This window comes from Psittacula echo (assembly GCF_963264785.1).
Source record: "Psittacula echo genome assembly, chromosome: 3".
NCBI lineage: Eukaryota > Metazoa > Chordata > Aves > Psittaciformes > Psittacidae > Psittacula > Psittacula echo.
Window position 1 is genome coordinate 100,448,474 of NC_137736.1, and position 15,497 is coordinate 100,463,970.

Genomic DNA, 15,497 nt, shown 5'->3' on the forward strand with positions numbered 1-15,497 from the left:
GTTTTTTTTCCAAAACATGTTAAAAAAAAATAAAATAAATTTTGCCCTCCTGACAAGGTTTAAATACTCTAGGATTCCCTTTGGTTCTTTGAGAAGGAAATCCTGCGAAAGGCACCACAGAACTTAATGGTGCTTCTGTTTTTAATAAACTGAGCTCTGGCAGTCACATACCTGCTGCTATGGGTATTCCAAGCAGATTATAAATTAAGGCAAGAACCAGATTTATTCTTATTCTCCGAACTGTTCTCTTTGATAAGTGAATACTGGCAACTACATCCAGCAAGTCATTCTGGAAGACAGAAGAGCATTGAAAGTTTTCCACATGCAGTCTTCCAAATACCAAATCAAATATAAGAGTGTCAGTAATAAAAGAGTACAGGCCAAGACTGTAGTGCTCACTCGGATAAGAACAACATCGGCTGCTTCAATAGCAACATCAGTGCCTGTTCCAATTGCAATTCCAACATCTGCCCTGGCTAGTGCAGGAGAATCATTGACTCCGTCACCAACCATTGCAACCTTCACCCTCCCATTTTGGAGTTCCTGGACCTTTGCAACCTTGTGAGAAGGAAGAACCTCAGCAAAGACTTTTTTGATCCCAACCTATGTACAAAGAAAGAAACAAAGAAAGAAAGTTGGTGATATGCTTCCATGCTGAAATGAATGTTCTGTTTGAAGGGAAAATGAAGATCAACCAAACTAATTCTGGTGGAGACAACAACTTGCAAGTTACACAGAAAGCTTAAGAACAACATGCCTGATTACACCTCCCTCCATCTTTACTGCAGACATGCTGGCAAACCATACTCTGCTATTAGTGTCATGCCCCACAAGGCATGTAGAAGTAGAGCTTCAGGCTCTACAGCCCTGGCAATAAAGGTTTAATGGTTAGAAGAGCCAGTTTTCAGCTGTACATGCTGCTTAATGTACCAAAAAGTTTCAGTGAAATCATAGACTCATAGAATCATTTAGGTTGGAAAAGACCTTTAAGACCAACAAGTCCAACCCTTAAGCTGGCACTGCCAAGTCCACCACTAAACCCTGTGCCCAAGTGCCCCATTTACACAACTTTTAAATACCTTCAAGGGTGGAGACTCCGCAACTTCCCTGGGCAGTCTTTTCCAATGCTTGACAGACCTTTCAGTGAAGAAATTGTTCCTAATATCCAATCTAAACCTCCCTTGGCACAACTTGAGGCCATTTCTTCTTGTCCTATTATCTGTTTCTTGGGAGAAGAGACCAACACCCACCTTGCTGCAACCTCCTTTCAGGTAGATGTAGAGAACAATGTTTCCCCCTAAGCTGAGTTACTTCTCCAAATTCACCAAGGTGAACAGCGTTTTAGAAAGTCACCATGTATTTTTTTTTTTTTTTTTTGAAACACAGAGAAACAAATACCTGAGTAGCAATGGCTTTTGCAGTTTTTCTATTGTCCCCCGTTATCAGCACCACATCTATTCCCATGCTTTTCAGAGTGTGCACAGCAAGTGCTGCCTCCTGCTTGACAGTGTCTGCTATTGCAATCATTCCACACAGCATGCCTGCATAAAGAAATGTCCTCTATCAGAGAGAGCTGTGGAGGCAAAGTGACAGCAAGAGAACAGGACTTCCCCTCCATATATCACACCATGCCATCTTGTGAAATAACACATTCTGGGCAATATCGACACTCCTAGCCTGAAAAACTGTCTACAGTTTTCTAGGTTATGGGCTCTTTCTTGCACACACATGCATACTTTTGTCATTTATCTCTTTCAGATCAAACAACAAACACCTTTGATATCTGGGCACAGGGAAGAAGGAGAGGAGGGTATCCTTTAAGCATGCTTGCCTAGCTTTTATGGTATAGACAAATACAATAGTGGGCTGGAGAAAGTTCTCGTATCTGTGCCCAGGTCAGATGTTGAAGCCACTCCTCCAGGAGGAAGCATATAGAGTATCTGCTTTTATGTCCCATAATCTTTCAGGGTTGGATCTCTATTATAATTAATTACTTTCACACATGAGTGTTGTACCTGCCTTCCAATGCATTGATTCAATACTGCATCCACATTTCCTTTATATGACTTACAAAATCTCACATTGTTTTATCACTGCATGTTACTTTTCAAAAGTAAGTACTTAACTAAGTTTTGTACCCCATATCTCTATTTGCTGTCAATAGCAGTGACAGGAACACCAGCTGTATATCAGGGCCCTTACTTCCATGTTAAGAGCACTTTATTTTGCTGGCTTACTGATGGAGCCCAGGCTGAGACATGCAAATGCTTCTCAAAATTGCTCTCTAGGAGCATCAGGAATATTTATTCAGTAGTTGAATCAGAGGCCTCATTTCCAGATCACAGATGCACTGGCAGTCTATCATCATTACTGTGGTTTCTCATGGTAAGGTATTGTCTGGGGTCTCTTTCTGCTTAGCACAGAACCCCTCTGGCAAAACTCATTTAGTCTAATCTATTATACTTGAACAATCTAATGAATCATCATGTTTAGTCATGAAATGTTTTGAAATCAGTGATGCAATAGGTTGGCCTGTGATCCTTAAGTGATGTAAAGTTAGGACGGGACATGGCACTGCTTTTCTGAGCAACAGTCCTAGACAACAGGAGATTCATAAAATAAAATAAAATTAAATTTAAAAAATTTTAAACTACCCAACAAAACCTTATAAACACTGTTCTGAGGTGAAAGTTTCTTTTAAGAACACCTTGATTCTTGGCAGTTCACAAACAGTTATGCACTAAAAGGTTAGTAGTTTCTTGACACTAAGCACCAATGAATTGCTCCAGTTTGTTTTTATCCATTCCATGTAGGATTAACTGATGTTAATAAGTCACACCAAAGAAAAGCAGTTACCATCTATAGCCACTAGTATGGCAGTCTGTCCTTTTGTTTCATGATCTGTCATTGCATCATTTATGTCATTTGCAATATGCAAGCCATTACGTCGCATCCACTCACGATTTCCAATCAACACCGAGTATGTGTGAGAAGCTGATGGACCTTTGTGCACAGACAGAAAACAAAATGAGCAACTCAAAAAACAGTGAACACAAGCCAGAGATGTTCAAGGATGACAATGTCAGGGTGCATTAGCTAGGAAAACCTCTTCTTCAGGGGTTCTTTTGTGTTCCAGATTGGCATGGTCACACCCTGGACACAGAATTAGTCTTGTTCAAGTGCTGCTATCATGGCCAAACACAATGCAAATCGGGCGCTACCTGAGACAGCCTCATAAAACTTTTCTCCCTCAACCCTCAGTCTGTGCCTGTTTATACACATAACTGCATCGTGAACTTAACGGAAGTATTTGCCTTTGCCAGTTGGCATTGTTTTTCTGAGTAAGTGCAGTATTCATGTTTTGCAAATGCCATGCTGCTTTGTTCTCACAACTAATGGCTTCTTTCAAATATAAAGGCTATTTCTGGTGAGAAAAAAGTAGTTTTGTTCTAACAAACAATGAAACCATACATAGGGCGCCTCATTATGAATTTAATCCAACTTCACAAGAGGTATATGAAGCAGGTGAGAAAATATTACATTAACACCATTCACAAATGGCAGAGTTCTGATGATTAAAGTTCTTATTTCATTTAATTCTTCTAATAGCTTTCTCAAAAAGGTCAGGAGAGCCACAGCTTTCTGAAGAGAACTGATGAGCTTCTTAAGGAAGGCTTTAAATACTTTTTCTTTCCCTCCTACACTACAAAAGAGCAAAGTGGCTTCCATAGAGCTTGAAACAAAACCAAATGTATTGGCCTAATCAAAGCCATGAGGCACTGAAACTCAGTTTGCAGATAAATCATGCTTCATTGTGCATCTGCTGAAAAGATTATTATTTTTTTAATTAAGTGCCTTGAGGGATATATGAACAGAAAACAAAAGGTCCAAGTTAATATGGAACTAAAGGGTAGGATATAAAATGTTGCAGTAAGATATATGCTAAATATATGCTAAATGTAACTACTATAAATGGGGGGATAATGCTAATTGGCCAGCTTCACTCTCTGCTGACAATTCTTCTGTCCAAAAGGAACACTGCTGAGTATGCCTTAGGGCCTGTGTATTGTATGGACTTTTTGAGTACCTATCATTGTAGCATCTGAATTCTTATTTAGGTTTCTGAATTGCAGAGAGCTTCAGAGTAGGGGAAAGAGAGCTTTGATTTTTGTTAAGGCCCATTTTTGTGCCACATGTTCTTTGTCTCCTTCTGCCATGAATCCACCTGTCTGTTGTTCCTAGCCCTACGGGATTGTTTTACAGTGGTCAGCACTGTTGATTCACCAGCTCTCACACTGTGACTGGCAGTCACTTTGGTGGCAGACATACCATGTGATTCTGAGAGCCTGACCAGCATATTATCTCCCAGAGGAGCACCGCTGTCCCCACTCTTGTTAGTGTCCAGCTTATCAAGACCCTCCTCGACAATATCCAGGACAGCCTCAACACCTCCGACCTTGCAGCTGATGCCACAGCCTGGGACTGCCTGGAAGTCGGTGCAGTATCCCAAGCTCTGAGTACCAAGCTCCTGTAGATGTAACCAGAGTTCATCGTCAGTCTGTGCTACCCATGTGGGGTACAAATATTAGATAACTCCTGCTGAAAAGAAGCCTCATTTGTCCTCTTGACAATGACTGACTGACTGAAAAGCAATATGGAGTATCTAGTAGCACAGAAATTAAAATAAAGATGCTCTGAACATGCTGTGGTTTAGATTTCTAGAAAGGGACAGCCATGCAGATCACATCCAGGTCTCAGCCCTAGCACCAGCAAACTACAAAGGACAGCTTTTCCTCATAGCTGAAAGATGAAGCAGTTACATTGGGGGATCATGGCCTTAGACAAGACTAGGAACTAAAGACAAACACTGTAACCATACAGCCACACAGCTTCTGAAGAGGTGTAACTTCTAATTAACCTAACAGACAACTGGCTGTGGGGGATCAAGCCTTTTGTATAAAGTAATAATACAGCAGAAAAACTGTATCAGATTCCTAGAGTGATCTGTCTGGATGATAAAGGACCTGGGTCTTTCTGTTGAGTTAGAGAGAGAAGTCAGTGAGAACCTTCAAGATGAGAAAACGGATTACCAGGATCCTATGAATTACCAAAAGAATGGAGAAAATCATAGAATCATAGAATGGTTTGGGTTGGAAGGAACTTTAAAGACCATCCAGTTCCAACCCCCTGCCACGGGCAGCGGCACTTTCCACTAGACCAGGTTGCTCAAAGCCCCATCCATCCTGGCCTTGAATGCTTCCAGGTATGGAGCAGCCACCATTTCCTTGGGCAACCTGTGCCATCACCTCACCACCCTCACAGTGAAGAATTTTCTCCTAATGTCTAATCTAAATCCCCTTTCTTTCAGCTTACAGTCATTATAAAGCTTAAAGCCAAAATATTAATTTATAAAGAAGTTATTCTGGGTTGTCTCTGAAAGCTGGAAATACAACCCTGGAAGCTGGAATTTCAGTGATCTTCTTACAACACAGGGATGGTAAGGCAGGCGCTAAGAATATTAGCAAACAGTAATGCTGAGCAGCTTTGCAATTCATATAAGCCACGACCCAGTAATAACTGGTGCATGGGATGACTACAGAAGGGTCAGGGTACTAAGACAAATTTGAAAACAGAAAATGTAAAATACGAGAAAGGCAACTGAAACATTACCCATATTCTCTTCTTCCTGATGTTAACTTCTAAATTTTATCACTGAAAGATGTATCACTAATAAGTTTGATATGTTCTTGACAATAAATTTTTCCATGAATCAATTAATGACATGTCTTTGCAAACCAAAATTGTCTATTTAAACCAGGCTTCCTACTTTGGTTACTGTTTGTGCTTTCGTTCTTCCTGAAACATTTGAAGAACAACACATGCAATACATAAATGACCTTTGAGGACTTGCAAAATTTGCGCAGACTGGAGCAATCTGTTAATTCATTTGTGAAACTCACAAGTATCAGTTTAATAGTGAGGATTTAAAGCTTTTTGCCTAATCTATCCAGATAAGCAAGCGACTAATAAAAGTGACTAGTCAGGTAACACATGAAATGTCACCACACACATTTGCCTCATGATGCTGTTTTAAGCATAAGTATTCCTCCTGCACATACATATTCCACAGTCCTTATTTCCCTACTAGTTCAGGAAAGATTTTGTAAGATCTTGTTTGAGAACTCCACAGCATTATCAGAAAAGCAAAGCTTAGAATATGCTTTTTGGCATTGTCCAGACTAAGATGCACAATCATAAAATCTCCCAGCTTTCCAGTCTGTTACTATTCAGGCAGACCTGTCCCTTTGGGACTTGCTCATTTTATACAACATTGCTGCATTTGCACAGATCTCTTCAGGCCTTAGTGAGCTGGAAGGGCAAGTACCTCTTTGCAATATTTAGTAACTGCCACTCCTAGAGGATGCTCGCTGCTGGCTTCTGCAGTGCCAACCACTGCCAGTACCTTCTTCAGAGAGAGCACAGCTGTGTCTCCCAGCAAAAGCACCCTCATGACTTTAGGAACTCCACAGGTGATGGTCCCAGTTTTATCAAACATCACAGTCTTGATCTGCAAGAAATAAACCAGAGTTACTGCCTAAGTCCTGCAAGCATGGGGATGCTCATACGCTTTAGGCACATAAGGACAGGCAAAACCTTAATAATCAGTGGATTATACCCACACCAAGACAGAATAAACCTGCAAAAGTAGGGATTCGTGTATGCACCTGGAACTATCTGTACAGTAGGTCTCCTTATGCTTTCTTATTCAATCCCCAAACAGTGATTTCACCAAAGCTACAACATCATACTGTACCTATACCAGGATCTCAGACAACACTTTTTACAGGACTTGTACTGTCCTCTGTGTGAGCATGTATGTATCTACATGCAGGATTCACATAATTCACCTTAATCACTTTTACCACAAGGCAAATGAAAGGAGGGCTTTTACAAGCACTGGTCTAAACGATTAACAATAGCACTGAGAAGACAGGACTCATTAATTTATTTGGTAATAGAGCAGGTGGGAAGAGTGAAAGAAGCTGCAAAAAGTTCTGGAAACAACAACCTAACCAAAATCAACCTCGTACTATTCACCAAATTCAGCAATCCCTTCTTGTTAGCCAGCCCAAGGGGTCTTGAGAATCAGGAATGAACCAAACAACACAGCCCCAAATGCAATGAAACCCAAAGCTAAAGTCAATTCTAACCCTGAAAATAACACAGCACAGATAACACACAAGAACCAGAAAGCTCAAAGTAGTCACTATTTCTATTCCCAGTTATTCCAACCCACCAACTTTGCAGAATTCAACAGTTCACCTGATTTTCCAGCCCTGATCCTAGTCTTGCTTAGATTCAAAAGGTAAAAGGTCATGACACTAATCAGCAGTCATTTTTTGTTTGATTTTTTTTTTTTCCAGAGACTCAGGAAAACTTCTGGTCTGTGCTTTATAATGTCCAGCAAGAACAAGAATTACCAGACTGTTTAACTTATTCCTACCATCCATTTCAGTTCAAGTGGTTGCTGTGTGTCTAATTCAGTCTACCATAACATGGTTTAAACACATATTCTTTTGACTGGCTGTGGACATGTCAAACCTGTTCCTCCTTCAATCTCCTCATCTTTTCATCAGTTTCCTGTCTTTGAAGGGCTTTTTCTAACTCTTTTCTATCTTTTTTCTCTATTCTAAACCAACTTCAAATCATTCAGTTTTTCTCTTACGTCCTACGTTTTAAACTGCTGATCATGAACAATATACATTTCATGACAGCCCTCTGAGGAAAGAAGTCGAAAACACTGGATTATTGGGCTCTTTTGCAGAAGAGGTAAAGAGAGTGCAAAATGCAGAAACTTCTGTGATCATGCAGAAGATTAGCAGCCTCATGAGATTACAGGAATAGTTGGCTCTCAACACTTTGCTGTGACTGCTTTGAATAAAGAAGGTCAGGTCTGTCTTCTTTCCCTTCATGAGCAGCAACCAATGGAAAATAAACAAACAAACAATATTCTGCAGTCTTTCTCTAGACCAGCAGGATTTTCTAGGAAATCCTTGCTTTGTAGCAACAGCTGTGTGAGCTGCAAAAGTATAGAATGAACTATTAACCTTGTGTGCCATTTCCAGAGGTTTTCCACCTTTGATGAGGATACCATTCTGCGCAGCAACACCTGTGCCCACCATCACAGCTGTGGGGGTAGCCAAGCCTAAAGAACACGGGCATGCAATGCTCAGCACAGTGATTGAAGTTTGAAACGCAAACCTCAGTATTAGTTCAGCTTTTGAAACGTGTTTGTTCTGATTCTGCAAGAAGAGAGAAGGGGCAGGGGGAAAGAAAGAGATGTATGATTGCTGATAGAAGACAACGTAGTTGTACACTGAATCATAGTCATTTAAAAAAAAAAAAAACATCTGCATGGAAACCTTCAGTAGAGGAAAGCAATACATTATTGTTACAGTACTAGTACAGAAAGGTCAATGTTATGAATTGTTTATGGCAGTATTTTCTGTATGTTTTGCTGCTCAAACACACTTATGCTTGACTCTGCTCTTGGGCTCCTGGGTGAAAATATCTTTCCCTTACAGCTTAGTAAAGGACAACCCTATTTCTGGGTACACAGATTCCCACAATTTCTGAGCATAGCAAACACACATCCCAAAGATAACAGAAGCTTATCTTTCTAAAGCCAAACCCACTGTCTGCCATCAGGAACAAGGATGTCCAAAAAAATTTAGGCATGATAGAAGTGACTCAGCTCCTTGCAATGCAGCTATAGATCATGTTTAGTCCACAAAGACTGCCAGTAATTTCAGTTTGTGGATACCACATGCAGAACTAAAGGGTAAATGAAAAAATATATTTATACCCGCAGACAGATTTTTATTAGTGTAATTATTTGCTCTGTGTAGAAAACACCATATTGTATAAAAGTATTTGCCAAATTGCAACATCAAACCCTACACACAGAAGGTACATTAATTACACTGGAAGATATCCTAACACCCAAATTCATCTCTTACTGAAATTACTTACAGGAAAATATTTTTGAATAACATCAAAATTTATAAACCCAATTGTGATCCATACTATCAATGTCACTGTTGAAATGACGATGATAAACGGTACAAAATATCCACTAAACTTGTCTGCCAGTTGCTGAATTGGTGCCTATAAGAAAGAAAAAAAATAGATATTTGCATGTTTATGGTCAAAACACATAAATGTGCAAAGTTCATGAAGACGTCTGATTGATAGTTTTTATCTTGTTCTTTTTTGAAGTCTGGAGAAACACATAGTTTGCTGGACAAGTAAATATAGCAAAATATAGAATCTTTTTCTTATTTTATCAAAGCCTATGAGTAAAGTTTTCTTTTATTTTTACCTTTGACATTTGAGCTTCTTCCACTAATTTCACAATCTGTGCCAGAGTGGTATCATTACCAACATGAGTTGCACTAACAAGAACTGAGCCATGTGCATTTATAGAACCAGCAATCACTGTGCTCCCAGGCTTTTTAGTGACTGGCATAGCTTCCCCTAGAAAGAAAAGGTAAAATAAATAAACCAATGCCCCTAATAACAGTGAATATAGTCCATTAGGCCACAGCTCATTGTATGCTAGCAAAATATGTATGCTAAGCAATAATGATCAGAAATCATATATTATCTATCTCTATCTAGTCAAGACATGTTTAGTGGTGTAATACTTTTATAAACATTTTTCTAGGTTTACTTCCAAAGAAAATGTTGAGGTTTTGGTCATAACTCTCCAGTTCATCATCCCTCAAAAAGGCCAGGAGCAAATTGGTTGTAAAAGGAACTTCTAGGAATTTCACCAGTTAATGCTTTGCATAGCCATGGGTAGTGGAAATAAAGATATAAATCTGCCTTTATTTCTACCACCCTCAGTTTTCAAAGACTAGAAAAGTTGTCTTTGTGGCAAAGCTCCTCTTCTCACCTCTCTCTGCCTCTCAAAAAATAATAGCTCTATACAATATTTATTTTCTTGTTTTTAGGGTTAGTGATAATGACTGGTTCTCTTAAACTAAGGGTGTTCTTGCTCCCCAAGCAAAATAAATACGTAACTAAAACAAGTAAGCCAATACCAATGTAAAGTTTTCATATGCTTTACTTATTTATAAGAATTGAACAATGCAGTTAATCCTTATTACATTTATAAAATGAAATTAAAATATCAGAGGCTGTGAAAAAGTCCCAGGACCTTTAATGAGCATCATGTTGTGAGGCTTTCTTTCCACCTCTTTGCACTGGGAGAAGTCCTGTTCAGTGCCCATGCGTACACACCCCAACATCTCAGCAATATTTCCCTATCATCCTTTAGAAGCTATTTGTGAGAAGGTACCATCTCTACAAACACATTCCAGTGGAAATCCTACAAGATCTTTGGAATAATGACAATAGTATTTAGACTTTACCCATCTAATCAGTAAGTTATTAAAAGTAACAAAACTGAGCAGAAATTCCTCAGCTTTTTAGGCTGTGTGCAGACACAGATTTGGCTTCAAGCTCACAAATGCTGGGCACAGCATCCATTAAGGTGGGAGGTTATGCACACAGCAGCTTTTGGGTTGGGTCTGCTCTATTTTCTTGTAAGAAAGAATTCTAGAGGATTCTACTTCTTTGTGTAAATGTAATGGAAGTTACCAGTAATGAGAGACTCATCTGCCATAGATATGCCTTCAATGACCTTTCCATCCACTGGGAACTTTCCACCAGGAACAACCTTTACGATATCACCCCTTTGAACCAGTTCAACAGCTACCTGCTCTTCCCTATAAAAGACATGAGTAGAACAGGCAGATTATTAACCCATCAAAAGAATAATAATGCTTTCACACTGACTACATCAAGCCTAGTCTTTGCACTGAGGCAGGCTGAAGTGGTTTTGGTTCACAAATATATACCTGATGATAGAGTGGTCAGGTCCAAGAGTCACCACAGTGGCTTCTGTGGCTTGAAGAGATATAAGTTTAGCAAGAGCTTCTGAGGTCCTACTCTAAGAAAGAGAGATGAATGTTTAAGATATATTGAGATATATAAATGCTGATGTCTAATTAACAAAATGAACTCCTAATGACCTTGTATAATATAAGCTACAGCAGAGACATTTGACTCAAAATTCCTTTGAATAGTTTTATTCTACTCCCAACATACACAATAATTAACGTGAAGCTGAGTTACCTTTGCTATGTGTTCCAGCCATCTCCCAAGGGCAATGAATACAAACAGCATTGGAGGAGTGTCAAAGAAAGTGATGGGGCTTTTCTCTGCCTTTTCAACTATTGCTACCATGAGGATAACACAGGAATACAGATAGGCAATCGTCGTGGCTAGTACGATGAGCACATCCATATTGGCCATCTTGTGCTTCAGTGACTTGTAAGCTTGTACGTAAAAATACCACCCACCAAGAAACTGTTGGTGTAAGCATAGACAGATTCATATTTAGATCACAGCAGTGAAAACAGAGTGCATAATACTGCCTACAGCAGAATTATAAACACATAGTAGGTAAGGGAAAGCACTGCTGTCCCATGCAAATTTTGTATTGACATAACTTCAGTGAAGTAATCTACTAGCAGACTGACTCCATTGTCACCCTTTCACTTGCCCTTCCTTGTTCTCAAAACAGCTCTGCCAGCTAAATGTCATCCTTTCCCTCAGCAATGCAAGGTAAACAAGGCACTGAAGTTGAAGGTATTTGCCTACAGCTATCCAATTAGTTTGCAGCTGATCAGGTATTTCTTCATTTTAACACTACCTTGCCCACTTGGATAATTATCTGATGCAACTTTGTCAGGAGTAAGTACTGCAAGCTATTACAGAATGGGTAACTTGCAGAAAAGTGCTACTTCATTCTGCATAGGTGGTACAGATAAGACAGCAGGCCTAATCCACTAAACCCTTCCAGTCTCCTGTTTTTATCACATCAGATTACATAAATGGGAGATTAATAGAAAGTAAACCCCTAGGAAGTCTGTGGACATACCTGAACAAAAGTGCACAGGACAAAGAAGAGAAGATTTAAAACAGACAATCCAGGAATGATGTTCTGTTCCAGCACCATAGACCCACGGTGCTCACCATTGGGTGTTAGCATATAAATCATTAGGATTAAGACAGGGATACCGAACAACAGGCTGCACAAGAAAGATTTCCTCCACCTGAAAAGTAGAAGCTGTAAATGCCTGGTTGTCATACACCCCACAGTACCAAGGCCTGTGCCAACACTGTGCTCACTGTGCCAAGCTTGGAGTATTAGTAACGTACTGACATGCAGCTTCAGGATATATGGGGAAGAACCAACATTTTGGGACAGTTTCAAGTGTCTCTTATATGTTTAACCGTATAGACTTCTATCAGTTAAAAACCGAAACTAATGAAAGTAATAAAAGTACTTGAACCAAATAGCAAATAGTAAAATTAAATATGCTTTACACAAGGATAAGCTAAATTAACTGGGAAGGGTGGGGGAGTTACAGGAGATAACCTATACACATTCAGAGAGAAAGAGAAATACTCACTGCTGGATTTCCTTTTTGTGATCTAGGTTATGTGCATTTGGAACTCTTCTAGCCACAGAAGCATGAAAGCCAATTTCCTTTTTATTGAAAGGGGAGGGAAGATGAGTTAGTTTTGATTAAACTACCCATATTATTTATCACACACTTAAATGATACTACTTTTAGAAGAAATGTCAGAAAGGGACACTATCCCATATTTAATAAATGCCAACTTCTTATTTTTAGATCCTGCCAACATGAGAGGATATTTCAGACAGTACTCAAAATGTGGACTGCAAAGGTTTTCTGTTACCTATACATAAACACAGTGTACAGATGCAGTGAATGTCCCAGGTTTCTTAGGCATAGGAACCTCCTACTGACAGCTTGAGTTTCACTGCTCTCCTCCAGGGAAATTTACGACCTTTCATCTCCACTGGAAAACTATGAGACACTGGAAAAACCACAAAGGAAGGTAGAAATGTACAAGCCACTGGACTAGTCAATCTTGTGAGCATCTCCTTAACTCTACAGTTGAGTAGGCCAACCTGAAGTTGAACATCAAAGTGGCTAGAATTTGTTTAAACCTGTAAAACAACAAACTACAAGGCAAAGCATCCCCAAACCAAACAAAAGCAAATAGCCAGTTTTGACTGATGCTTCAATGTGTTACTGCAGTAGAATCATGCTCCCTGTCCCCAACCCCCACAAAAACCCCAAAGCATACTTGCAAGAACGATACATTTAAACTTTGTATCTGCACCATGAGATGCTCCTGTGACAAAATACACTTTACAGAACTACTTTGCCAGCCTAAACAGTCTAATAGTTAACATGTTAACCACTGCTGCCCCACCAATTCTGTGGCTTAGGAGCTTTTTCCTGTGTAAATACTCTAGAATACAAATGGCAGTTTCTGCTGTCCTCCTGACTACTCAATCACGTGTTCCTCACACACATGCACTCTTCTGGTGGGGCAGAGAAAGAAAAAATTTTGTCCACAACTTGGCCATAGTAATGACAGATTTTGTGATCTGTGTGGCTGCTGTTAAGCCAGGATTCTTTTCATTTAGCGGCTGTATCACAAGTTCTTTCAGTTTAAAAAGTTCTCCTCTGAACTGCTGTGGGAATAAATGCCAGTGAAAACAGAGATGTGTAATACTTGTGGTATGAGCTGTTGTAAAACTCCTTTTACAGCCTCTTTCACTGGCAAGAGAAAGTAGTATTTTTTTCTGAAGTATCAGCACTTCACTGAAATGACAGGGAATCAGACACACATGATTTTACACACAGAATTGCAAAAAAAAAATGAATATATGACACTTTTACCAGATATAGATAAGAAAGGTTTAGTTTTGCAGTTCTAAGGGTGTGTTTTCAGAGTAACAACCTGGACGACTATGCCCTACAGTGGAGCACAGCTGCTTCGCCACAACAGCATAAAAACATATGGCAATAATTGTCATCTGCAAAAGTCAGTGAAATCTCTCAAATATCAACTGCTTTGTTTCCTTTTTAACTTCACCTTACAATTGCTCATACATAAAACATTTCTAAAGCCTACCTCAATTATTTTTATAATATCTCGAGGTCCAGTAATCTCAGGATCAAATTGGATGTGAGCTTTGCATGTGGCAAGTGAAACTGAGACATATAATATGCCATTTGTTCTCATGAGTTTGGATTCAATATTGTGAACACAAGAAGCACAAGTCATCCCTGTAATCTAAAGAAAAGACAAATTGAGGTACAGTTACCAGTACCCAACATTCATCCAATGTTTGTGGATGAATATGAGATTCACCCTTCTGGTGTCATAAAGGTATTAATGACTCTTCAAGCTCTGCTGGTACTGACTCAAGGCCTCAGCATGAAGATTTTTATACAGCTGTCTTAAATGAAACAAGGCTGAGAACATAACTATACACTTTTATCACAAAATTCTGGAAGCAGCAGTTATAGTCACATATTTGTATAGCAGCACTTGTACACTGCATTAACTGTCACAGTATTGCTAATATAGTTCTATCAGCAGCGATATTAACATTACCAAAATCAAACTCTGCATGTGTGACTTTCTCGCTTACTTAAATTTTCCTGTGGCTTCAATAAGACATGTTCCTACTTTCTGCTCTGTTAGCACAACTGTTGACTGTTGCTGTCTTTTAGTAGGTATGTGTCAGAGACTAAAAACAGACTTTTGAAGGATCTGTCCTTCGTATAAACAATGTACTAATTTTACCCAAAGTACTCAGACCTCTATACAAAGCCCCAGGCATTATTAACACGTATTTGGTGCTACACTCTCAGTTGCTCTGGGTCTGTAGTGTTGACTGAAGTGCCTTAACAGAAAAGTTTAATTTCATTTCTCTTTTCTATGGAAAGCCTATTCTGTACATACAACTATCACTTTTCACTTCAACACCTTTGGACAGGTTCTTCCAAGACAAATTGATTTTGTCTTTTCGGCAATTAAGAAAAAATAGTGTCACCAGCCAGACTGACCTGCTGTAGGCACAACTCCTTAACCAGAAGCATTTGCAAGAAAATAATTTTTCCAAACCAAACCCAACACATAATTTCAAATATGCATGACTTACTAGAAGCTCCACATTCCCTTCTGTTTCTGCATGATCTTCTATGACAGTAGCACCAAAACCCAAATTCTGGATCAGCTGTGCTATTTCAAGAGGCTGTATGAGTTCTGGCTTGTATTTTATCTCTGCTTTACCTGCCATCAGTGCTACCAACACTGAAACAATCCCTGCAGTGGCAATAATAAAAAATATTAGATAATGTAGCTCCTTTGAGAGGAAGAAAAAGAAGACATTACCAGTGAATGTCAGCGAGGGCTGTAACAACTTAACAGATGTTATAAGCCTAATGATTTCTCTCTGCCTCCTTCTAGTGTTGTTCCCTAGTCACAACAGCAAAGTTTTCCCTGAGATCCAGCCACACTGCAGTTCCCTTCAG

General features: G+C 39.3%; 1 protein-coding gene across 1 annotated transcript in view; it reads right to left on the reverse strand.

Annotated features, from left to right (window-relative positions):
- Window positions 1-15,497, reverse strand: part of ATP7B (ATPase copper transporting beta) — a gene marked incomplete at both ends in the record, with an annotated part of 29,042 nt that overhangs the window by 2,513 nt on the left and 11,032 nt on the right. The window contains 16 exons of the mRNA XM_080612925.1: window positions 172-289; window positions 400-603; window positions 1,399-1,541; window positions 2,857-3,003; window positions 4,330-4,528; window positions 6,386-6,568; window positions 8,109-8,303; window positions 9,034-9,168; window positions 9,383-9,537; window positions 10,666-10,793; window positions 10,926-11,017; window positions 11,203-11,436; window positions 12,011-12,185; window positions 12,546-12,622; window positions 14,089-14,250; window positions 15,125-15,288. Coding sequence (XP_080469051.1) covers window positions 172-289; window positions 400-603; window positions 1,399-1,541; window positions 2,857-3,003; window positions 4,330-4,528; window positions 6,386-6,568; window positions 8,109-8,303; window positions 9,034-9,168; window positions 9,383-9,537; window positions 10,666-10,793; window positions 10,926-11,017; window positions 11,203-11,436; window positions 12,011-12,185; window positions 12,546-12,622; window positions 14,089-14,250; window positions 15,125-15,288 — 2,511 coding nt within the window. The remainder of the gene's footprint in view (window positions 1-171; window positions 290-399; window positions 604-1,398; window positions 1,542-2,856; window positions 3,004-4,329; window positions 4,529-6,385; window positions 6,569-8,108; window positions 8,304-9,033; window positions 9,169-9,382; window positions 9,538-10,665; window positions 10,794-10,925; window positions 11,018-11,202; window positions 11,437-12,010; window positions 12,186-12,545; window positions 12,623-14,088; window positions 14,251-15,124; window positions 15,289-15,497) is intronic.